The sequence below is a fragment of the Passer domesticus genome, chromosome 5, assembly GCF_036417665.1.
Source record: "Passer domesticus isolate bPasDom1 chromosome 5, bPasDom1.hap1, whole genome shotgun sequence".
NCBI classification, from domain to species: Eukaryota; Metazoa; Chordata; class Aves; order Passeriformes; family Passeridae; genus Passer; species Passer domesticus.
The window spans coordinates 12,234,548-12,258,225 of NC_087478.1; the positions used below are offsets into that span (position 1 = coordinate 12,234,548).

Here is a 23,678-nt window from a genome sequence, read left to right on the forward strand (position 1 = left end):
CCTTCTACTGAAAATATTATGTACCTGCTTTTGATTTAACGTATTTTTCTTGCTACTTATTCTTGAAAATAGTATATTTTTTCTTAATTTTTTTTGCACAGCTAGTGATGCGGTTTGTTACTTGTGGTATTTAGTAAGAAAATTATCAGTATTTAAATGAGGAAAGCAAAATATTCCAATGGCTACTTAGCCCAGTAGCTTTCTGGCTCATTGTATTTGTTGTCTCACATAATAGGACCAAAACAGCCCTTTTGCTGTCTAGAAGGAGAGTGAACTAGCTGTAGGTTTAGGCACTTCAGACATCTTGGCATGTTCTTAAGTTAATTGCCAATCTTCACTAGAGTTAAAAATGTAGGAAGTTCAAGATGAAGACTTGCTGCCATTTCATACTTCAGAGATGTCTTGTACCTGCCACTTTGTCATCTTGAAGGTGCTGATCTAATCAATAAAAGAAGAAAATTCACATTAAATTCACAGTGTTTATCTGAAGTCCATTTTTCACCAGGGGCTTGTGCTTTTTGTCAGTGTAGTGTTTGGCAAGGATAACATGTTGAAATGAAGTTCAGTCAGGATAGGTGCCAGATTCTACACCTGGTGTGGGGCAGCAGTGAATGTATGGCCAGACTGGGAATGAGAGGCTGGGAAGCAGCACCCACAGCAAGGGCCCTGGGGGTCAGTGACTAGCTGAACATGGGCCAGCAGTGCCCTGGCAGCCAGGGGGGCCACCCGTGTCCTGGGGGCACCAGGCACAGCAGCACCAGCTGGGCAAGGGAGGGGACTGTCCTGCTCTGCTCTGCTCTGCACTGGGGCGGCCTCAGCTCGAGTGCTGGGAGCCACAATATAAAAAAGACATTAAACATTAGAGAGTGTCCAAAGATGGTGAAGGGCCTTAAGCAGAAGCCATGTGAGGAGTGGCTGAGGTCACTTGGTCTGTTCAGCCTGGAGGAGACTGAGGGGAGACCTCACTCAGTTACAACTTCCTCACGAGGGGAAGAGGAGGGGCAGGCACTGATCTCTGCTCTGTGGTGACAGTGACAGGAGCTGAGGGAGTGGCCTGAGGTTGTGTTGGGGGAGGTTTGGGTTCAGTGTTAGGAAAAGGTTCTTCCCCCAGAGGGTGGCTGGGCACTGGAACAGCTCCCCAGGGCAGTGGTCACAGCGCCAGCCTGACAGAGTGCAAGGAGCTTTTGGACAATGCTCTGGGGCACATGGGGTGACTCCTGGGAATGGTGCTGTGCAGGGCCAGGAGTTGGTCTTGTGATCCTGTGGGTTCCTTGCAATTCAGCATGTTCTGTGATTCTGTGAAAATACATTGATCTCAGAATTACTGTGCTCATGTAGACATCAGCTAAGATACAACATTTTGTGGTATGACAGGAGTGTCTTTATTAGGCACGGTTTGTGCTTCTTTGCAAAGTGGTCTGTGGTCTTGCAACTTTGACATTTTGGTAAGAGTTTGCAATTATACATTATGTAACTACTGAAGATACTGGGCTGTTTTACTTAAATTACCTAGTCACATGTGTAAAACCTGCTCTATGTTAGTGTATAAAAGTGCATTAATTTGCTAATCTGTGAATAACAAAGAGCTGTTCAGATTCCTCTTGTACTTGGGAGTTCTGCCCTGTGTCGTGAGGGAAGTGGGGGACTGGTAGTAACTGGCAAACAGATTGGATCCTGCCTTAATTCGTGTGAGTCAAGGAGATTGTAGTTTGCTTTACAGTTAAAAACTACTACTGACTATTTTTATTTTACTCCTTTAAAAAAATCACCTCCAAAAGTGGCACTGAACAGGCATAGTATCTTCTAATGGTGATTTATTAAAATCGAAAATGTTTCCTATCATTATTGTGAATTATTAGAATTATTTTGTTTTTAAGAAAATAAATGATAATTAAAGCATTAGGGTTTTTTTTTAAGTGCAAAACAAAACAGAGCACTGTTGGCTAAGACTTGCAAATTCTCTGGCTAGGTTTCTGTTGAGAGGTACAACAACTAAGCTTTGATGACACAGGGCTAATCTCTGGCACTTCCCTGATTGTGCTGGGGTTTTCAATCAGAAATTTGAATGATTGTCCATTTGTAATATACTCAAGTTCAGGTTAAGATCATCACACTCTTTAAAGAAATTTATTTGCAGTTAATTTTAGAAAAGATTGAATGTTCTCCTTTTGCTTGTGTAAAATAAAACTAGTGAAGTAATTGTGATAAAAATGGCAAAATTTTAAAATAAATACGTGATGTAAAATTCCCTGGGTTTAAAATGAACTGAGTTAATCTGCATGTTGTGTTTTGTTTTTGACAGGGTTTGTGGATGCACTTAGATGTTTGCAATGAGCACTGTGGCTGGCATGCCCCAGTGTTTTGGATACCAATGCATAGGACTCCGTAGTAATCGAATTTATCAGAAACGAACGTCATGAGCATAGTGATCCCATTGGGGGTTGACACAGCAGATACTTCTTATTTGGAAATGGCTGCAGGCTCAGAGTAAGTATGTGAATATAATTTGTAAGTTCTTTTACTTTTTTTTTTCATTACTTTAATTTTTTCCTTCATGACTGTCTTTTGAATACAGTTGGAGAAAACTTAAGAGTTTCCTTCGTTTTGTTGAATTTTTAATTAATTAATAACTGTCACTTCATTCTTATGTCAGTTTCTTCCACTGTAGGGGAGCAAAGGAGAGAAGCTAAATGTTTCTACAAATGCATGTTTTTCTTGCTTATCAGACTGACAGATAAAGATGCTGCTTGGTTTACTTCTTATACTTCAAATATTTTGTCATTTCAGTTTCCTTTTTAACTACATGTAAAAATATCTCTTGATTTTGCACCTTAGAAAGATTAAATAATTCGGTGCATTAAACTGCAAGAAAGTAGTAGTAACAAAGGGTGCATTTCTTAATGAAAATAGAAGGCCTAGCTGAAATGCTAATACCATGTCTTCAAAAGTTATTTCTAATTATAAAGCAAGTAGAAAATCATTTAGTAACTGTATACAAAGGGTTATAAAGAGCCAGTGAAATGCATTCAGTAAACTCTGGCTTTGCACCAAATATTGTAGTGTAGTGAGTTTCTGGGTTTTGGGGGATGGGGAGGGTGACTTGTGGGGTGTTTTTTAGGGTTGGGGGGAGGTGTTGTGCATGTGTGGTTTTTTGTGTTGTGGTTGTTCTCTGGTTTTTTCCCCCTACTCTTCTGTGCAGTATTGATGGGCTAAGGTTTAGGTATTGTTGATCTCTGACTGGATACATTTCTTGTCAAACAAACTTTTCTGTCTGTGTAGCATCAGCATGACTGTCAAATGTTTAAGAAACAGTGGTTTGTCTTTCAAACTTAGAAGGAAAATTTTAGGCGAACTCTAGAACAGCTTTTTAAAAGGATGTTTCTCTGCAGGTATATATGAGGCTATTCTAGGTTTGTGCTGTTTTATTTGAAGAGAACCAAGAATTTGCAGTTCAGAATTTTTTGTTGTTGTATCTTTTCCTGTTAGGAGTACTCTACCTTGGTGCAGAAAATTTTTTAACTGTAGTGCTTTTCTTTTATGTTTAGAGAGGGTCATGATTCCTGAGGTTGCTGACATTCCTTGCAGACACACCATGTCATGCTGAAATTAAAATAAATAAATTTAGTTGTCAGTATAAACAAGATAGAGTTCAGAGTGTGTTGTTTGCTTGATACTGTGGCAGAGCGACCCAGTTAGGAGCTGCTTTTCTTCAGATGTTAAGTGGCTGTTACCACTTAGATTAATTCTTGTCATCTCTGCTGTACTCACACTGAAATATGGGTAGCTGCATGATTGGTGTACGCTGATTTGAAAGCCATGTTACTGTCACAAGAAGTGTGACACTAAGGTGTGTCCCTAATCTACCAGCTTACACAGTTGTGAACCTTTTCTATCACAGTCCGTGTGGTTTACTCTTTGTTTTTGCACGTTTTCTTCCAGAGGGTGGCATGTTGGATATGGAGTGTATTAGTAACAGTTGTAGATGGTCTTTGAGCAGGTTCTGGGGTTTTCCCAGGGGGGAGGAGCTAGAATTTTTCCACTGTGACTGGCAGGTCAGATATTGCTTCATCAGTTGCTGAAACATGAGCAAACACAAGAATGGGGGAGTGGCAAACTTGATTATGCAGGAGAAGCAGCTTAGGAAAAAGCTCTTTGTGTAGTGCAGTCTCCTAGTACTGAAAGATTTTTCTTTATGTTTTGAACCAAGGCATAAGCCTATTAAAAGAGATGATATTTTATAAGACTTAATAGTTCCACATAATATTTTAATAATTGTAGCAAATAGCTGTGTGTAGAATAGCCTACTAAGAGGTTTAAGGATCTTAAAAATTGGGTGAAAGTGTTTGTTTCTTACATTATGTGTACTTTAGTGGGGTCTCCAGATAGATCTTTGTGTCATTGTAGACAAAACACACAGGCCTTCACTTGTAGATCTTACTAAAGATGAGGATTTGTGATTTCTTAGTGGTAAGGTCCTTTTAAGCAGAACAAGCCATTTCTGAAGGTTCAAAATATTCTTCCTGGCTTCATTGAGTGCTTGTGTAGCTTAGAGCCTAAGTATAAGCTACACATTGGGAAATGCCATTGATGGTACTGCTCTTCTGGTTATATCCATACATGTTTTTTAGGGAGAACGGCTGTGTAATAAACCTCACAATCCCAGTGTACAGATCCCTGCACTGAGTTCAGTATCCAGGGGAAAAGGAGCATTGGTGTAGTCTTACATGCAGATAGTATCAGGCCAGCCTGTACTTGTAGGGCCTGCTGCAAGGTGCTTAGGTAGCAGAACCCACTCCCTGCTAGAGAAGCAGTCCTTGGTTCTTGTTGTCTAGGTATTGAAGCCTGTCAGATGTCTTCAGTTAGATGAAGTGTCTTGAAATAGAAAATGTTGTTTCTCTGGCAAAGTATATTGTACTCCTTTATCTGAGATGGCCTTCAGCTAGATACTGTTCAGGTGTGCTGGTACAAATAGAAAATAAACCTAAACTCCTTGAAAATTAGACCCATCAAACTGGATTGTGGAAGATTGATGTTGCTGAGAGGTTGCATTTGGAGTTCAGACACATGTTCAGGAAGTACTTGTAGTGCACTTAGCTCACAGCTTAAAGCTTGGATACCCCATCTGTCTTTGAGCATTTCAGTGAGATTTTGTTTCCTGTTTGAATATCTGTATATTTATGAAAGTGGTTGATTTGAAAGCCCCAAATTCTAACTAATTGTATTTTGGGTATTAGTCAAAAATTGTGATCTTTATTTTTTTCTTTTCTCTTTTTTTTTTTTAATTTATTACTAATGGTCAGATATAAAACAATGTTTAAAAGTAGTGGAGTGGGGGAGATGACGTTTTAGAGACAAATTGGCTTTCTGTGACTTGTTACAGGTTGATTTCCTTAATCCAAGGTGACTGGCTGTAAAAGTGTAGTGACTGAGGTTTCATAAATTAACTGGTCTCCGTGTTGCTTTTAGTTTCTCACTAATGCCATCTGCTGGCAACATGCAGAATATTTTGTTTCCATTTTAGATACGAACAGTAGGAAATGACTCAGAACATGAAGTTGTTTCACTTGCTAAATGAAACTTCTCTCAAGGCTTTTTTTTTTTTTAAATATGGGCATCTTTGCTTTTTAAACTAAGTTTATAAAATACTGTATTTCTTTTTTCAAGGTACAGGAATGTCTTAAATAACTGTAGCCCAAGAGCATGTGGAAAGCTTTTGTGTAGAGCTTCTTGGTTTGTTCCCTGTGAACATTTTGTACAGATTTGAGTTGCTGACCACAGCGCTTAGCAAGTTATATGATATTTTAGCAAAATACCATGGTCAGTTTATCACAGTAATGTTGGTTTATTTAGGAATATTTAGGAAATAATACTAACATTTTGATCAAGCTTTGTATGTACTGTGTTGGAATACAAAATTGCAGTTTGGATGAAAACCAAAAATACAATAAATACCTTTTAGTTACGAAGTAAGACAGCAGTTGTTTGAGGTGAAGCTGAAAAATGTGGTATGATTAGAGGGCTGACAGTCTTAGTACCTCAGCCTCTGACAGAATTGGCTAATATCCAAAAATACAAGCTAGGAAAGCCTTACAGTGTTTTCATAGATCTGAATGCTTACATGTTTTCCTCCTGAAAACTTGCTTTCTGGGATGGCTGTAAGAATGCCAGTGGTGAAATGAGGGGGTGTTTGTCTTTGGTACAGTAGTTAGTGCCTTGCTGCTTGGGCCCTGGCACTTGAGCCCAAAAAACGTAAAACTTGATTTTTAAATTAGGTAGCATCTGATGCTTTAATCATGTGTACAACTGAGTATTTTGCCAAGAGGCATTTCTCCTCAGAGCTGTGCAGTTCTGAGATGCCTGTTTCAGAAAGAAGGGTTTGACCTTTGAACAGACAGGAGTGTGGAGGGCATCGTTTCTGTTTGAGGTCATGCACATGGTTGGCAAAACCAGGAGTGATAGGGAGTTCAGTAACCTGTTTGTGAAAGTTGATTTTGTCTGTGGCTCTCTGGAAGAATGGTGCTCAGTCTGTACTGCTTTGTGGCATCTGTATCACTTTCCTGTTGACTCTAAAGGAAACCTATGATAGTTAATTTTTAGCTGAAGTGAATGCTCTGGGAGCTCCTTCCCATAGTTCTTGGTTTCTTCCCCACTTCCCCAGCCCAGTGCAGTGGGTAAATGGAACAGTTACATTCAGAGCTCTAGTGAGCATCTGGTATAATTGAAAGTAGTGTCTGTGCCTGGATAAGCATTTGGAAAAAGTTTTACTGAAAGGTGGTTGTGCTCAAAATTTAATAGTTGCCGTTCTGTATCACCTGATTTTTCTCCCACCATTTTTCTGGTTTTCCTTGTTCAAGTAAAGATGTGACTTTTTCTTAGTAACATTGTTCTCTGAATCTGTTTTATGAGTGTTAAAACAGTTGGTGATAAATGAATATTTTTGGAAACTTTACGCTTCTGCTTCCCACCACTGTTATTCCTCTAAATAATTAAATTTTGTTCTCTTAAGTGGTTTATAAAAGGCTAGAGTAATAAGAAATGGATGTAGGGTGTTTGGGTGTATTGTCTTGCCCCAAATCTTGAAAGGGACCTGGACTATCTTTTTGACTTTTGTTGTCAGATGATGAAATGCACAACCTCTCTTTTTAGGACACTTTCATTCTGGAATCTTTCACTGAATGTTCCTGCGTTTAAGTAGCTGGTATTTAGGTCATAGTAATACTTACTTTTAATGAAGGAAACTCTCCTAAATTAATCCAGGATGGATTGTACCAGAATCCCCTCCTGCCTGTCCTTAGTAAGCCTTCCTGCTCTGAAAATGGAGTATTTTTCAGCAAGCCCTAGGTTGAGCACTGAACACAGAAGTGGGTGAGGGTACCTGTGCTGCTGCTTGTCCCATTCAGGAAATGGGAAGAACAGCAGTAGAAGCATTGCAGTGCCAAGCCATCCTTGTTCCTGGAGAAGCTAATTTCTGCCATAGTCATGATGGATGCATAGCTGATGCCTCATTCACTGGCGTTTTAGTTGACTGGATCATCAGAAGGATTATTGGAGCACAGAAAAAATGTGTGATTACTGCACAGATGTGTTGGTAAATAACAGGTAAAAGAACATCGGTTGGAAAGGCACAGGTTTTTTATCTTTTGTCTTTATTTTAGTCATGAGCTTACATTCTAAGATGCTTCTAGAAGCTAATTATAACAAACTCCAAACAAAATTGTATTTTCAAGTTGTGAAAAATGTAAGAGTGTAAATGAAGATTTTTCTGGGTTAATGAGGGAATGAAGAGCAACTGCTGTCAGATTTGGTTTGTCTTATGCTAGTCAGAAGTTGTATTTCTGACCTTAGTACTTCACATGATTTTTGTGCTCACGTGTTTATTCGCTTTCTCAAAAAAAGGCAGCTGATGACTGTTGGAGACAGTAATCTTTTTAAAATTTTTTTCTTTGGACTCTAGAAACTAAAGCCCTCACCCAGAAGTGGTTTTACCTAGTTTCTTCTTAAACAAGAAGATTTTATTATTATAAATTTTATCATTAGGGTAGTAACCTCACATGGGAAAGAGCTCTTAAGAAGAAATAGGCCACCAAACCCATTAGTAGGACACTTTCAAAGAGATATGAAAATACTGCATTTTGTTCAGAAAGTTAATGATTAATTATATCTTTTCCAAAAAGTAACAAATGTAGGTTTCTGGTGTGCTTTCATAACAAACTAGTATTGCTTTATGGCATAGCAAAAAAGCCTCTATTAGTGTGTAAGAAAAAATCCCATCAAGTATCTATTTTAATTTAAGATTCAGAAACACCAAGTTTATTTTTAAAATCAGCTCAAGGAATTAGTAAGATAAGTGACAGGAAATAGAATTCACACATAATAAAAATGAAATTCGAAAACTGAACCAGACCTGATTTGTAATGTCAGTCAAATCCACTTCAGTTCTAAATGTTGATATTTTGTGTTTCCTTTTTTTTTGTTTAAAAAAACTCCTCCTTTAGTAACCTGGATTCATTTGTCTTCATGTTATCAAATCATATGGTGCAACGAAAAAACTGCAAGTTATCTCAGTCATGCATACATGAACAACTGCTCGAGAAGGGCCACGAAGATGTAATTTTTTGTGCTCAAATAGATCTTCCTGTTCTAGTATTCATTTATCTTTCTTGTTTTGTATTGTGGTTTAGTGCATATAAACCATAGATTGTATATTGAAGAAGGCGCAGCCTTTGATACAAAACCTTGTCTTGCAAAACCTTATCACCTTTTTCTGTTTAAGGCTAAATCAATAGAAACTGCCTTGTTTGACAGCTGGCCCCAGTTAGGATTTGTGCTGGTAGGAGCAGTGGGTGCGGTGGTGCCCCGCCACCGCCGCCGTGTGTCGCTGCAGGGCTCGAAGGCTGTGCAGCCCCGGAATGCAGCGTCAGTCCCTGGGCAGAATTCCCTTTGGAATTCTGTTTCTGCTCAATGAGGGGGCTCCCGGGGGCTTGCATCCCGGGATGCTGCCCCCAGTGCTGCTTTAAACAGAATCAACAGGGAATTTATTAGAAGTTGTGCAGCAAGTACCTCCAGTTTATTAATATAAATTACATAGTAATTGCACTTGTTCTTCATCTGTCTTTTGCCTTGCAGACCAGAATCTGTAGAAGCTAGCCCTGTGGTAGTTGAAAAATCGAACAGTTATCCACACCAGTTGTATACCAGCGGCTCGCATTCGCACAGTTACATTGGTTTGCCCTATGCAGTAAGTATTCTGTACAAAATATATTCTGGAAAAATCTGCTGCTTTTATCTGGAGAAACTGATGCATGCTTTTATTTCTGTATCTTATGGGGAGTTGGGTAAGTTGGATAAAAATGATCTATCAGAAGCAGAACATAGTTCACTTAAATGTATGATATAGTTGAGAAGTTAGAAAATAAGATTGAATTGGCATATAACTAAAATTCTAACCTTTTACTACAAAAATAAGAAGTTCTTTGCCAAATGAATTCTTACATTTTGGCTTGAATAACTATTGGTGTATGAGCATTTATGATAAATTACCTTTTCACAAAATTCTAGGACCATAACTATGGTGCTCGGCCTCCTCCAACGCCTCCAGCTTCTCCTCCTCCATCAGTGCTTATAAGCAAGAATGAAGTAGGCATATTTACCACTCCCAACTTTGATGAAACCTCCAGTGCTACTACCATCAGTACGTCGGAGGATGGAAGCTATGGAACAGATATTACCAGATGCATTTGTGGCTTTACCCATGATGATGGATATATGATCTGTTGTGACAAATGCAGGTAATGCATATTAAAATAACTTAAAAAGTAAAAATTACTTCAGGCTGCACTGAAAGTAAATGTAAGTAAATGGTGTTTTAATTACGATGAGTAACAAGAAATTTCCTTCCATCAAAAAAGTGCTGAAGGTTGTGTGTTTTTCTAATAGGCAACATAGTCAGTTAAGGGCAGTGATTATTTTATAATTTAATTCTGGTCAGTCTTGACTTCTCATGAATTTGGTCATGTCTTTGCTTGTGCATTGCTGCTTAATTAAGGGTATGCCTTTTTTCCCCTCTAAAAAGGTACTCTGTCCCAAGTTATTTGTTAGTAGGGTAAATGAAGACCTAGGCATTACTTAATGTGCACATACTGAGTAATAAAGCATCTTGGTGAATTATGTATATGTAAATCAAAGAACATGAAGGATGAAAAATAATGTGAAAAAAACTTCTTGAATATTGGTTTCTCTGTGCATGATTTTTCTGATTACTCTTAATTTTTCAAAGGATTCAGTTAATACGTATGAAAAGACTAACCTAGATTCTTAATGGACAAGCTGAAGTTAAATATTTACACTAATGGGTTTATGCTTAAGCACCTATTTGATCATAGTATAATAAGAGACTGCTGTTGAATACTTGGAATTGGAAAAATAAGATTAGAAATTTTTAGAGCTGATACACTTAACAGGAGAAGACAAATATTGTGTTTCTACTCAATATTAGCCTGTATTTTTACAATTGGCTATGGAATGCTCCTGGATTTGTTAGATCTTTGTGTATTTGTAAGATAATAATTACAGCTAATAATAATAATATTATAGCTAATAATTATAGCTATAACTATAGCTTAAAATATTAATTTGAGCTACATTCTTCCATCTGTTTATGTAGCAAGCTTGTTAGTAATTTCTGGTGGTCCTTAATTCTGATAATATTGCTCATTATTTTGAAACATATTAAGATGTTCTTCCAGCAGTGGAGTTGTAGGCAGTCCAGTTAGTCTTTTTCCTCTGAAGAAGAGAGTCTCTGGGAGGAGTTGTGAATTTACCACAACTCTTTCCTGGTGGGAAAATAACTGGTTTTGTGTCCCTCATCCATAGCAATGTAGGGCTGAGTGTAAACTGGTGTTTTAGGTTAGCCTTCAGTCTAGCAAGCAGTCTCTTCCCTGACTCGGGAAAGAAGTTAAAGCTCTAAAGCTCTTTCTATGCTATGTAACAGTACTACCAGTTTATAACAGGGTGTATAAAAATGTATATTTATTTTTCTCGTAAAATACATAAGGAAATCAAACTGTATCTTAGTGTATATTTCTCTATATAGAAATATTTTATGTACCCATTTCTAAAAGAGAAACGAATCCTTTTGTTTAAAACCAAACCACTTGTTGCTGTGTAAAACATAAGTCTTATTGCTGAAGACATTTGTCTCTATATTATTCTCCATTGTGATAATTTACCATTTTATTTCTGATGTTGGAAAACAATTTCCAAGAGAGAAAATGAGTCAGCTAGCAGAGTGGTGGCAAAAATAGTGATTGAGATGTAGGTTTAAGCAGTACTGAATCCAAGTAAAGGTGACAATGAAAAAAAAAAAAAGAGCAGCTTACTTTCTCTGTGTATTGTGCATGCAATTTTTTAAATTGTACTTTAATGTGGGGGTTTTGTTTTGATGTTTTCATAGTGTCTGGCAGCACATTGACTGCATGGGGATTGACAGACAGCATATTCCTGACATATATCTGTGTGAACGTTGCCAACCCAGGTGAGTCGTTTTGTTGATTTTGAACTCTAAAGTGGAATGGAACAGTGCACAACTGATATTTTTCTAAGTATCTGAACATTTAGTCACTTTACTGTTTATTCTGTAATAATAATTCTGTCAATGGGAAATGCTAGAGGTCTGTTTTAATACCTAAATGCACTGATTTATTTTCTAATTTCAGGAGTTTAGATAAAGAAAGAGCAGTGCTGTTGCAACGAAGGAAACGGGAAAATATGTCAGGTGAGTAAAATGTAAAGTTCTTTTCTTAGTAAAGATGATAAAATAAGTATAAATTACATGTACAGACTTCAGAGCACATACATGGCTCCCACAGTTTTGAGAGCCTTCAGCATATAAAGTTCAGTAAATCAATGCCTTTTACTTGTCTGTATTGTTACCAAGATAACATAGTATCAGAATTGTGGTAGCTCCACCTGTTTTATTAATGGTTTTCAGACTGTGGTTTCTTTATAGCAGTGTGGAATAATTCAATCTGTTCAACAGTGTTCGAGTTTCTTAATAAGCAATGTTGCTTTTATAACAACTATAACTCCTTTCACTAAGGTGCTGAAAATAAGGTGGAAAAGCTTTAAGTTGCTTCTTTTGGAGTGAGAGAGGGTTTCTATGTCTACTTTCATTCTGGAAAAAAAGTTTCAGGAAGAAATCTTAATTCTTACATGTTGGATGCAGATTGGGTGTTTTGATATGGCTCTGGGTTTTTTTGGACAATGGGAAAAGTTGTTAAACCAAGTCAGTATGATGTGGGTAATAACGATGTTTTGAGGGGTTTTTGCCTTTGATAACCAAGGTGGCGTGTAGTGCAAGTACCCATTTCTGGGTATTTTATGCAAGTAGTTCTTGAACTTGTTCACAGGATTTCAAAACTCATCTGGCCAACTTGTCAGGAGTTCTGTGTGGCCATTACCAAAGTGTGTTGTAGAATTCTTGGTTGATAGCTGGTACTTTCAGGTTTTGTTACAAAAGTAATAACTTGGGAGGAGGTCATCGTCCTGAATGTAACATGTTTTACTTCTAGATCCTGTCTCTGAAATAGTGGAGTGTGTGTGTATTTTAAGATTTCTTTTTAAATTGCCATGTAGATATGGTCCTGCTGCCCACTTCATATGGCTTCAGAAAGTCTGAGGGGTGTGTGGCACAACTGTGCTTCTTGGTGCAGTTGACACTTGGTGTTGTCTGGTACTAAGTTTGCCTGTAGTCCTTTAAAGGCCTTAGTGACCTACTTGCAAAACCACAGTCCTTTTTTATTTTGTCTGTTTTTATTTTAACAAAACCAAGCTTATTTTATACAGTTTTGTTTGACCTACTAGGTCAACCAAATTTAAATTTAAAAATTTTTGACATTTAAAATTATTTTGGTTGATTCCATTGAAATAGTAGAACAAATAGATTTATAACTCATTTGGAGTTAATGAGTTCACTGACTGGTCTGATAATACTGTGAGGTTGAACTTGAATTTTCATAACGAATAGGGGAAGTTGATGATCTGAACTATTTAACTAATCACTTGGGATTTGCAGGCACACTATCTGATCATTTGCTGTAAACTTAAGAGAGATTAAAAATCTTAGAAGGAGCTGATGAGACCTTTGAAGTTAGTGTTTAACCCTCTTCAGCCTTGATGATCAGCGTTCTAAATCTGTTACATGAATTCAGTAGGAAAGGGAATACTAAATGGTAAAGCAAAAGTATCAAAACAGTTAAAAAGAAAGGAAAATCTGGATCTCTTTAATCTAAAATGTGATCAAAGTGCAGTATTGATTACTGTGATTTATAATACATAACTTGAATGTCTGTGCTTACACCTCTTAATTTCCATTTAGCTTGGGTGAATGTATTTTATGTTGACTCATGTATAGTTCAGTTGGATTTAATGATTTTGGGTATAAACTGAGATGTGTGAGACATCAGTAAAGTGGACAATTTTCACAGATGATTTTGAGTAGGAAGAGCAAAAGTGGCATCAATTTGAATGGATCTTTTCAATGTTTTAGATACTCAACAGAAGCAGAATGTTACTTTTAATTATTAGTAATTTACAGGTGTCTGATAAAAGGCAAGACTGCATAATTTGGATGCTCTTTGAGGAATAAGTCTGTATATATAGGTCTTTTCACTTAAATATGAGAATTTTTTGGAGTAAAATGTTTTTGTTATAAGATTTCTAAAGAGTTGCTGGCTTAGCTGTGTTTTATCCAAAGGTTGACAGTGGGGAGAAAACAGTGGATCAGTTGGTTTGCTTCAAGAAAAGAGCTCTTAATTGAACATTTCATGTGATAGAAAATTGTGTGTGTTAATCTTTCATGAGTAACTACATCATCCTTTTTTCTGGCAATGTTTTTAGCCCATTGTTCTGGGTCCTGTGGTTGTATGAGATGCTGTTGAATTTGTTTTCCTGGTATAAAAGTCAAGTTCTGGTGCAGCTTAATGTGCAGTGAAGTACTGACCATGGTTCAGTGAATTGAGCACCTTTGTTGAGCCCATACTCCCTCAGTTGTATATAGTGGATGTTTTGGGTTTCACTGGGGGGTTTTTTTATGGTTTATTTGTCTTTGGGTTTTTTTAAGATAAAAAGTCTAGATGTATAACTTAAACAAGGATGGTGCTTTAAGCTTTTTGGTCTTGAAATTGATGCTGTCAAGATCACTTGCTGCTTATGGGTAAATGAATCTGGGCCCATAACTTGTGAAATTTGGAGAGTTTGTGTCTTTGCCTCTGACATGCAAACTCAAGATCTCCCCTCAGTGTGCTTTACCAAGGCTCTTCAAAGTGAAAGCAGGTTATGTAGGTTAGAAAGGAGTGTCTCAAAACAACTCCATGTAATTACATGTTCAGTTGAGGTAATTATTCTTTACAGTAAGTTGGAGCACAGTGTAGACAGTAACACTGAAATGTTGCTTCCCTAAGGAAGACAGTGTTCTGTGGGGTTTGGGGCAAGGGGGAGAGGTGTGTGGCTGTGATGTCATGATTCTGTAGGCACTAGTGTATGGACTACAGACACTGGCAATTTTAAGTTTCTATTTTGGGGTTTCTATTTATTGGGCATTGGTTATTCTGCTATTTATTCTTCTTTGATTAGACATTTCTTCTTTCCTTATGCTTTTTGTGCTCATTTAGAAAATATTCTCAACAGAGATGTTAACAAATTCAGAAAACATCATCAATTCCTAGCTTACGAACTATAATTATGTGCCTGATAAGGTGTTCAGAAGAATAACCAAGATGGTAAAATGTGATTGTTTGCTGTGCACAGAAGAACCCTGTTAAGGAATGTTGTGAGCAGGAAAAACCGGGAGTAACCAGTAGCTGGAGTTCTTTATTTAGTAAAGAGGGTTTCGAGAATTAGGGCTGCTGAATGCACTGATTAAAGCAACATCCTTCTGAGAGCAGAAGGAATGTTTTCTCTGCTCTCATTAAGTATTTGTAAAGCCTGCTTCTGTTCTCTGTATGAGAAAGTTTTGTGTAGTATGAAGTGTATTTACTGAATGCAGAATATTTGGAAAAGCTGCTGAAATCTGTACTGAGCATATGCAAACAACAGTCTCTTATCTGTGTGCATCATCTCTCTTCCAATCCTCCCCATCCTTCACAGTCTTTCATCTTGACAGAACTAGGGTAATCCTGTTTCAGGTCAGGATATGTGTTTGTCTGACATAAATGCTGATGTATGCTAGATTTCAGGCTTTGGCCTTTAGGTCTGTGAGAGCACAGCACAAAGAAAAAGTATCTGTCAGTTTATGTCTGATGGTCTCTTTGCTCTTCCTGAGTAGCAGAATGTTACTGTTAGGGGATTTTGAGTACAAAAGGCTTCTGGCTAAATTGACATATTAACCCTGAAAAAGGCACTTGACAGTGCACATTGCAGCTGAAATAGTTGATTATGACTATGACACGTGATTAATTAATAGAGCTTCACAAGAAATGCTGGTCAGTCATTAATTTTAATCCCTTCTAGAATACAGTCATCTGAGAGAATCCAAATGCCATATTACAAGTAAAAGCTATATATAAGTGAATGTGTTAACAGATCTTCTACCTTTTTTGTTCTGGTTGTAGTTTTGCTTAAAATTGAATATGGTCATTAATTCCATTCAAAGAATGGAATTTAATGTGGTACCTTTTTCTTACCTTGCATTACAAACCTGTCTTAATTACCAGTTTCTCATTGGTCCTTCATTTTCGTGCTGTTGCAACTGTTGGTGAATTTTGCATATGAGTGCTTGGAGCATTTGTCATGATGAATTTTTGTGTTTTGGAAAGGGATGTAGACTAACTAGTGAGTGTTCTTTCTGTAGTACTTGATTATTTACAGAGTATTCTTTGTTTTAAAGATGGGGACACCAGTGCAACAGAGAGTGGCGATGAGGTTCCTGTGGAACTGTATACAGCTTATCAACACACACCAACGACAATTACTTTAACTGCTACAAGAGTTACAAAAGTCAATGATAAGAAGAGGAAAAAAAGTGGAGAGAAAGAACAGAACATAGCAAAATGTAAAAAGGTAAGTGAATGTAATTTCTCTTATTACTTCATGTTTTAAATTATAGCTATGTGACATTTCTTACAAAGAGACACTGATTTGAAAATCAGGCTATTTTACTATCTGGTTTTAGCTTGAAATGTATTACTCTGCAGTAAATGATAGTCTTCTGGGTGCCTGACCCCCATGACTCCTCTATTTCAAGTTAATATATCCTGCCTGGGTATGTTCAGTTTTATAATTGCAGCAGAATCTCACTGCAGGAATTGCATTTACTGGACTGTTTGAAATAGTTAGAGGTGGTGCAAAACAAGCTTTGGGTTAGAATTCCTTGGAAGTCTTCATTTGTGGTGATTTTAAGTACAGAAATGTTTGCCATTAGTTGTCCTGATGCGACTCCATTTGTTTGAGTAGAAGTTGTGTGGAAGTATGCTGTCAAAAAGCTAGCTGCTAAACTAATTAGAGTAAAAAAATCCTGGCATTATGCTGTTTAGCTGCAGGTGTATAAACAGTGTAATATGTGAAGACAAAACATTTGTGAAGAAGTAAAGTACAAGGAACTTCCTAAACAAGTGTTTTTTGTAGTTCATTTCCTTGGCTTCAGTGAGAATTTTATTATTTAAAACTTAAAAGTCAGAATAAGTCATTGATGTCTTTTTGGAAATCTTTAGTAAAATGTTTCCTTTTGTTTGAGTACAAATTTATTGCTGTGTTACTTCTGATATTTTGACTTGGATTCTGAAATTCTGGAGAATCAAGTTGTAATGTGAGAGAAAGGTAGAGGTACCTGACTACTGTGCACTTAGGAATGCTGAATGGTTTTTAAAATACATTTTGTGAGATGTAACCTCTTACCTTCTTGAGATTTCAGTCTAATTTATTCTGTTGTTTTCATCTTTATTGTTTAATTGAAAAGTTGTTCATTAGTAGGTTTTCAGTTCCTTAAGAGATTTTGTATTTTCTCCAGTGAATATGAATATCTTAATATTTTCCAGGCATTTCGAGAAGGATCCAGGAAATCTTCAAGAGTAAAGGTAATGTGATTTTATTTGGGTTTTGTTTCAGACCTTAACTGTATGTTACTTAAACAATGAGCATCAAGAGTATAATTGGGGCTATACACTAAGAACTAGAATATTCTCTTCTTGGTAACTGATATATTACATATGTGTCACAGTGATTTTAAATTAAGGTATGAGCACTACCTCTTTGTCCTGCGAAATTAACTTAAATAATTAGTGCAAATTTTTATTTCAGGAGCCTGTGAATTAATTTGGGCTCATGTGTGCTATGCAAGGGAGTAAAACTGAGTGAACACTTCATTTGAATTTAGTGTCTCCAGCTTTTCATAACTCTTTAGCAGCAAAATAATGAATTACCTGTATTGAATTTGAAAGCTAAGTTAGTGGTTCTGCTCTGTCAAACCTCCATCTACACCTGGTGGGACTCCTGGATATCTGGCAGGATTTTACTCAGTGGTACTGGCATAGTCTGAGGGAATTGTATTGGGATGTCTGCTTGATAAGATTTAAATGTTACAGGAGTCTTTAAATTTTCTGTGACATAAAAATGTGCCTGGTGTGAGAACTAGGTATTTCCATAGTTTATTCATGCTTGGAATATATGAAAACAAGTGGGATGCAATTTATGCTTCAAATGTGTAAGATGTGCCTTGGGAACAGTGAAGATGGAATTGGGGAAGAAAAATCTCTGGTTTTGTGGGGTTTTTTTAATATGGTGCTTGTAAGGTTCCACTGTTTTTTTCATGGTTGTCTTAGCATCACACCTTCGAAATGCTGTTTGTGTGTATGGTTTTCTTCATGCACAAAAGAAATGTAACCAGGTAAATTGAATTGCTGAACTACTTGTGTTTTATTAATGTTTAATAGTGTCTCTGCTCAGGTGGATAGAAAAGGGAGCGTTGGCTGGCTGCTGCTGTCCGTAAGGAGCTTTGGTTGGCTGCAGCCTGGCTGCTGCTTGTGAGGTCTGGAGGTACAATGGCACTTTCTTTAAAAGTGAAAGGATCTGAAGCACTGCAGAAGGAAATTGTATAGTGAGGAGCAGATAAGGAGAGAAAAATTTTATGTGCAATGCCTGTAACAGTAGAGTCACAACCTTAATGTGTAGCAGGTGTACGATTAGTAAAGTTTACTAAGTTATGCAGCAGAAGAAAAGATACAGCATGATCTTTGAAGTTGAAAGGGGAGTATGAAGTCTGTGTATTACAGGATAAAAGCTGGAGTTCTCTGTATTTGCATATGTTCACAAAAGTTGAGTGGGCAGGGAGATCTGACCCTCCAACTCCTGCACTTAAATTCATTATGCAGTGCAGTTGTGGGAGGAAACAATATCACTCTCCATTCTCATCACACTAAGAGCAGGAATCACTTTTGAGGAGGGAAAGCATTCCTGAACTTGGGTGATACTTACTAAATAATAAAATTATTGAAAGGACAAATGTAATGGGACTGAATTTAACTCAATGCTTTTAAGTAATACAAAGTTTTATGCTAGACTTGCTAAAGAAACCCAGTCCATAAATCAGTGCATACCTTTGCCCATCATTTTGTGTCTTGTTATAGAATTTTTCTTTTTATTTTAATATCTTGCCTTCTAATATCTGGTCACTTACTTCAATTTTTAGGGCTCAGCTCCAGAGATTGATCCTACTGACAGTTCAAATTTTGGATGGGAAACTAAAATCAAGGCATGGATGGATCGTTATGAAGAAGCAAATAATAACCAATACAGTGAAGGTGTCCAGAGGGAGGCACAAAAAATAGCACTCAGATTAGGCAATGGAAATGACAAAAAAGAAGTCAGCACCAGCAATCTGATTTTCAAACCTCCGGTAGAGGTAATGAGCTGTGCGTCGTTGTGTTACCGCATGCTGTGTTTGTCCCATGACATCAGATGCCTTAAAAAAACCCCAACCAACCAAACAAAAAAAACCAAAAAAAAACAAAAAAAAAAGAAACCCAAAAAAACAAAACGCAGGAAAAAACAAAAAAAGGGATTTCACATTCACTTTCTGTTCCTTGTCTCACCAGATTTCAGCATCAGAATTTCAGCATATTTTTCAGATTTTTATACATTTTGTACCACCCCAGTTATGCTTACATTTGCATATCATTTATCCTAAAAAGTAGCTAAGGTGTTAGTGTCAGTCTGAACATTGGGTTGCCCTTAAACTGTCTCTTGACACACAGTCAGCTTTAGTCAACTTTGCTGCTGTTTGTCTCTGAGGGATACCTGGAGTGGTTCGAGTAGAAAGAACCATTGGAACTAAATTTTTTTTCCCTTACTATGTATCAAGATGTTCACTGTCTACGTTTTTCTTAAGGTGTGGTAAGTGTTCTGAGTGTTCATGGCTGGTGTTTCTGATTCTGATTCTTTTTCAACTCATGATCCTGTAATTTCTAGTTTATGGAGAAACTGCAATGTTTTATTCTAGCCTTATTTATCAGTAACTTACCAGTTACTTACAGGCTTAAAATCAGAGCCATGTAAAAAACTTAGCATTTTGTAGCAAAAATCTTGAGGAGTAGTTACTGTAGCAGATTAATGGAAGCATCTTTGCTTCTTTTTCTCAAAGACCATCATGGCATATGGGACACCCTCCTTAGAGGAATATCCCTACTTACTGAGCCTTTTGCCTACATAGAGGCTACTTCCTTTTTCATTGGTGATGACAGTTATGAGAGGTGTGAGTTCACTAATTGCCAGGGTATGTATTGGTTTTTAATTAAAGCCATCCTTCCATCTAAAGACATGAAAATGAATTTGGAAACTCGTATCAGGATTCTTTCTTTTTCAATGATTATGTTATTTCCCTGTTCAGTTTTTCCTTTAATGAGTTGTGAATGTTGTTTTATGTCTGCATGTTTTGTTTTGTTCAAAGGAATTGAAGCTTTTTGAAAGTGTTGTACAAAACAATGCAGCCATTCATTGTAGTCATGGTGAGAGTTAAGTGCACTAAAGGCTTTAGTACATGAATTGTGAGAATATGATTATGTTGGTTTTCAGCCATGTTCTGGAGAGCTAGGGCCAAAGCATTCCTTGTATCTAAATTGATAACTAGTAGCATTGCTAGGTGAGCAGGACAGTTGGTCAGTTCAGTCTGGAGGTTTAATTACAAAAAGGTGTGTTTTTTAGTTCATATAAAACTGTTTAATAGTTGTGAAAGTATAATATGCTATTAATAGTAATGGAAAAATGGTAGAAATTAAAAATTCATAAATGAATCTGTCTTTACAGAGTTATGTGCAAAAAAACAAGAAAATTTTAAAGGCTGCCAAAGACTTACCTCCCGATGCACTTATTATTGAATACAGAGGAAAGTTCATGCTGAGAGAGCAATTTGAAGCTAATGGATATTTCTTTAAAAGGTTTGTTCATTCTTCATGTTTCAGTAAATTGTTAAAATGTTTGCCAAACTGTTGCTTCAAGTACAAGTGGATCTTAGTTACCAGCAGTGTCTCGTATTTTAATTAGTCTGATGAAAGTAGTGACAGCTGGAACCTTTTCTGTCGCTTTCTCTTCTGGATATCCTTACAGATTTATTCAGGAGGTAGTTTTCTCCTTTTTGTTCCTCCCTACCATAGGATTCCTGCATGCTCAGTTGGGTAGTTGTACACCTTAAACCAGGAAATAGACAGTTCTGCCATCCTAAAATAATTGTTATATTAATGATAAAGGCTTTATCTTTTGTGGGAGAAATGGATTTTAAGCCCACAAGGCTGAGACTGAAATTGGACACAGGTCAGCTTGGGGCTGTTTTACTGCCAGAGTTCTCTAGTTACTTTACTGAGCTGTGTGTGACTGCTTCCTTCTTCCTGTAGATTGGTTCTGATGCTGCCCCTAACTGCATGAACACACCTACTTGGGAATTTGCAGAAGGCCTGTTGGGGAAGATAGAACACCCAGCTTTTGCTCAGTAAAGATAGAAGGGTTGGTTCCTTGGCACTTGGAATAGCAGAACTTAAAGCATGACTTCACAAAGTATTTGGAGGCCCCTTTCCTTCAGGACGATTGGTGCTAGTGATGCTGCAGGTGTTAGGCAGGGATGTGGTGGTCTTACTTTTTAAAAAAATTATTCTATGTGGCTTTTAAATTTCTGTGTTTCATTTTGGGGCCTGTCATAAGAAAAAGTTGAAGAAATTTGAAAAATTTTAACTGTGTGTCTTCCATGTCTAGTGCTTGCTCTGTTAATGTTCTCCCTGTAGATCCTATGCTGATGATACAGGACTGCAATTCTGTCTTGAGGTATTCTGAGAATACATGTGGGGAATGTACCTGCTAAAATCATGACGCTTAAATATAAACATGTCATTGTTAGATTAACCTCCAAATTTGGTGTATTGTACCAAGCATCATGTTACAAAGCTGACTAGTCAGAAAATAAGCACTGTTTAGCATCTTAAAAAATTATGAAATTCTTGGTTTTCTTGTGTGTTTTTCAGGCCATACCCGTTTGTTTTGTTTTACTCCAAATTCCATGGGCTAGAAATGTGTGTTGATGCAAGGACTTTTGGAAATGAAGCTCGATTTATCAGGCGTTCGTGTACACCAAATGCAGAGGTGAGCAGGTTTAGAAAGTTAAACTACGTTTAATTTACTTAGGAATCTCCTTTTCCATGAGATTCCTGATAATTTGAGCAATCCCTACAATTTTTATACAAGAACTTGAAAGTAATTCATGATAATGTAATAACATTTTCTTGACTACAGGTGAGGCATGTAATTGAAGATGGAACAATTCATCTTTATATTTACTCCATCCATAACATTCCAAAGGGAGCAGAGATTACCATAGCATTTGATTTTGATTATGGAAATTGGTAAGTATTTGAAAATGCTGTTCTAAAATACCTCTAATGCTCAGTAAGTTATTTTGCAATTCAGAATGGCTTTGGTTTTGTATCATTTACTTGCTTGCATGTTCTAATAACACAAGGCTCCTTAGGCACTGTATTTACAATGAACAATGTGTGCGTGGGCAGAGTTGTGTATTTTTATTACTGCATTTCTGTGGCCTGCTCTAAAGCCAGCTTGGATGCAGTGCTGTGCAGACATGCCTTTGCTACTGACCTGAACTGTGTGTGACCACAGAGCACGTGTGGTAATCAGCACAGGTTCAGACTATCTCAAGATACTGGGCACTCTTAAGAGTTGTAGACATACTCCTTCTAAAAATACATAGTAGTTGTGTTTGGTACCTGAAACAACTGACAGCCTGTTTCAGTTGAACATGTTTGAATTTCCTTTGTATTCAAGTGGAGCTTAAAACTGTGCAAAGGGACTCTGAGTTTGGTGTGCCTGTGCTGTAAATTGTGTCTGCAGTCTCTGCATATAAAATGAACTTCATGCGTCTGCTTTGTGTTGGTTATATTTCCACCTAGGATTATACTCAGGTTTTAGATGTCTTTTGTCCTGCAAGGAGAAAACTAACCTTGAATGTAAAAGAATTCTGTGTGGCAGAGCTAAAGAATTAAAAGAATTAACCAGTAGATAAGGTTTTTGAGTTAGTCGTGTTGTATATTGTGGTGAAAACTTGAGTCACCTGCATTTTAACATGGTTGGTTTGCATTACAGCAGATGTTGAATGTGAAATATCAGTGATTTAGTATTGAAGGGTCTCGTTGCTGTACAAACTAATCAAATATGCCTTCTTGCATTCAATTACTTGCAGTAAATACAAAGTGGATTGTGCTTGCCTCAAAGAAAATCCGGAGTGTCCAGTTCTCAGACGTTCTGAGCCTACAGAAAACATCAATACTGGATATGAAACAAGAAGGAAAAAGGGAAAGAAGGAGAAAGATGTTTCAAGAGAAAAGGAGACTCAAAATCAGAACATCACATTGGATTGTGAAGGAGCAGCCACCAAAATGAAAATTGCAGATAATAAACAGAGGAAGCTCTCTCCCCTCAGACTGTCCATTTCTAATAATCAGGTACTGACACAAAGATGCTCAGAAATAAAAGCTTTTAAATACAGATTCTCTCCTTTTAAATAGCTACTAAAGAAATTTTAATTAGTCACTGAAAAGCAGTGTGGAGATTTATCAAAAGTCAGAATGATGGATAAGCTGTTTAGAACTTGAATTTTATGTATTATTTTCAGTGTACTTTATTAGTCAGTTGTAATTAAAGCTATGTTGGACCCTTTTCCTCTAAATGTCTTTGTGACTCTCTGATGTGAAGGCCTCATGTCATGGTGTCAGGAGCTCCCAGTCCATCTTGAAGTGCCTTTTGGTTAGTTTGCCCATGTTACTCAGAAGTATTTTCAACATAGCAGTACATAGCCCCGCTCTTAAAACTGCACTGCAACCCAGAATACTCCATACATTTTTAATGGAGCTCTGCAGCTCTGTGTTTAATTCAGTTGGGAGGAGGAAAGTGTGTTTTGATGCTAATGTAGTATGGCAAAAAGTACCTGGTAATATAATGTGATAGTAAATTTTAACTTAGTCTTTTTTGGAAAATGTCAGTTTGAAAGAACTGTTGGGAGGGGGTCCATGACATAAATTACTAATTTTTCAGAGCAGCTATTAAAGATAACTATTCAACATCATTAGATTGTTACCTTAGTAAGTTTCTACATTTCTTCATTTTGCGGGTGGTTGTGATGATTTTTTAAATAT

At 37.1% G+C, this 23,678-nt stretch overlaps 1 protein-coding gene across 5 annotated transcripts in view; it reads left to right on the plus strand.

Moving 5' to 3' along the window:
- KMT2E (lysine methyltransferase 2E (inactive)) overlaps positions 1–23,678 on the plus strand; it is a 56,858-nt gene that overhangs the window by 16,671 nt on the left and 16,509 nt on the right. For all 5 annotated transcript variants that reach the window (XM_064421984.1, XM_064421983.1, XM_064421981.1 and 2 more), the window contains 12 exons: positions 2,303–2,487; positions 9,127–9,238; positions 9,559–9,788; positions 11,453–11,533; positions 11,715–11,773; positions 15,884–16,056; positions 17,031–17,069; positions 18,680–18,892; positions 20,293–20,423; positions 21,498–21,615; positions 21,766–21,875; positions 22,727–22,988. In XM_064421984.1, coding sequence (XP_064278054.1) covers positions 2,417–2,487; positions 9,127–9,238; positions 9,559–9,788; positions 11,453–11,533; positions 11,715–11,773; positions 15,884–16,056; positions 17,031–17,069; positions 18,680–18,892; positions 20,293–20,423; positions 21,498–21,615; positions 21,766–21,875; positions 22,727–22,988 — 1,599 coding nt within the window. In that variant the 5' untranslated portion in view covers positions 2,303–2,416. The remainder of the gene's footprint in view (positions 1–2,302; positions 2,488–9,126; positions 9,239–9,558; positions 9,789–11,452; positions 11,534–11,714; positions 11,774–15,883; positions 16,057–17,030; positions 17,070–18,679; positions 18,893–20,292; positions 20,424–21,497; positions 21,616–21,765; positions 21,876–22,726; positions 22,989–23,678) is intronic.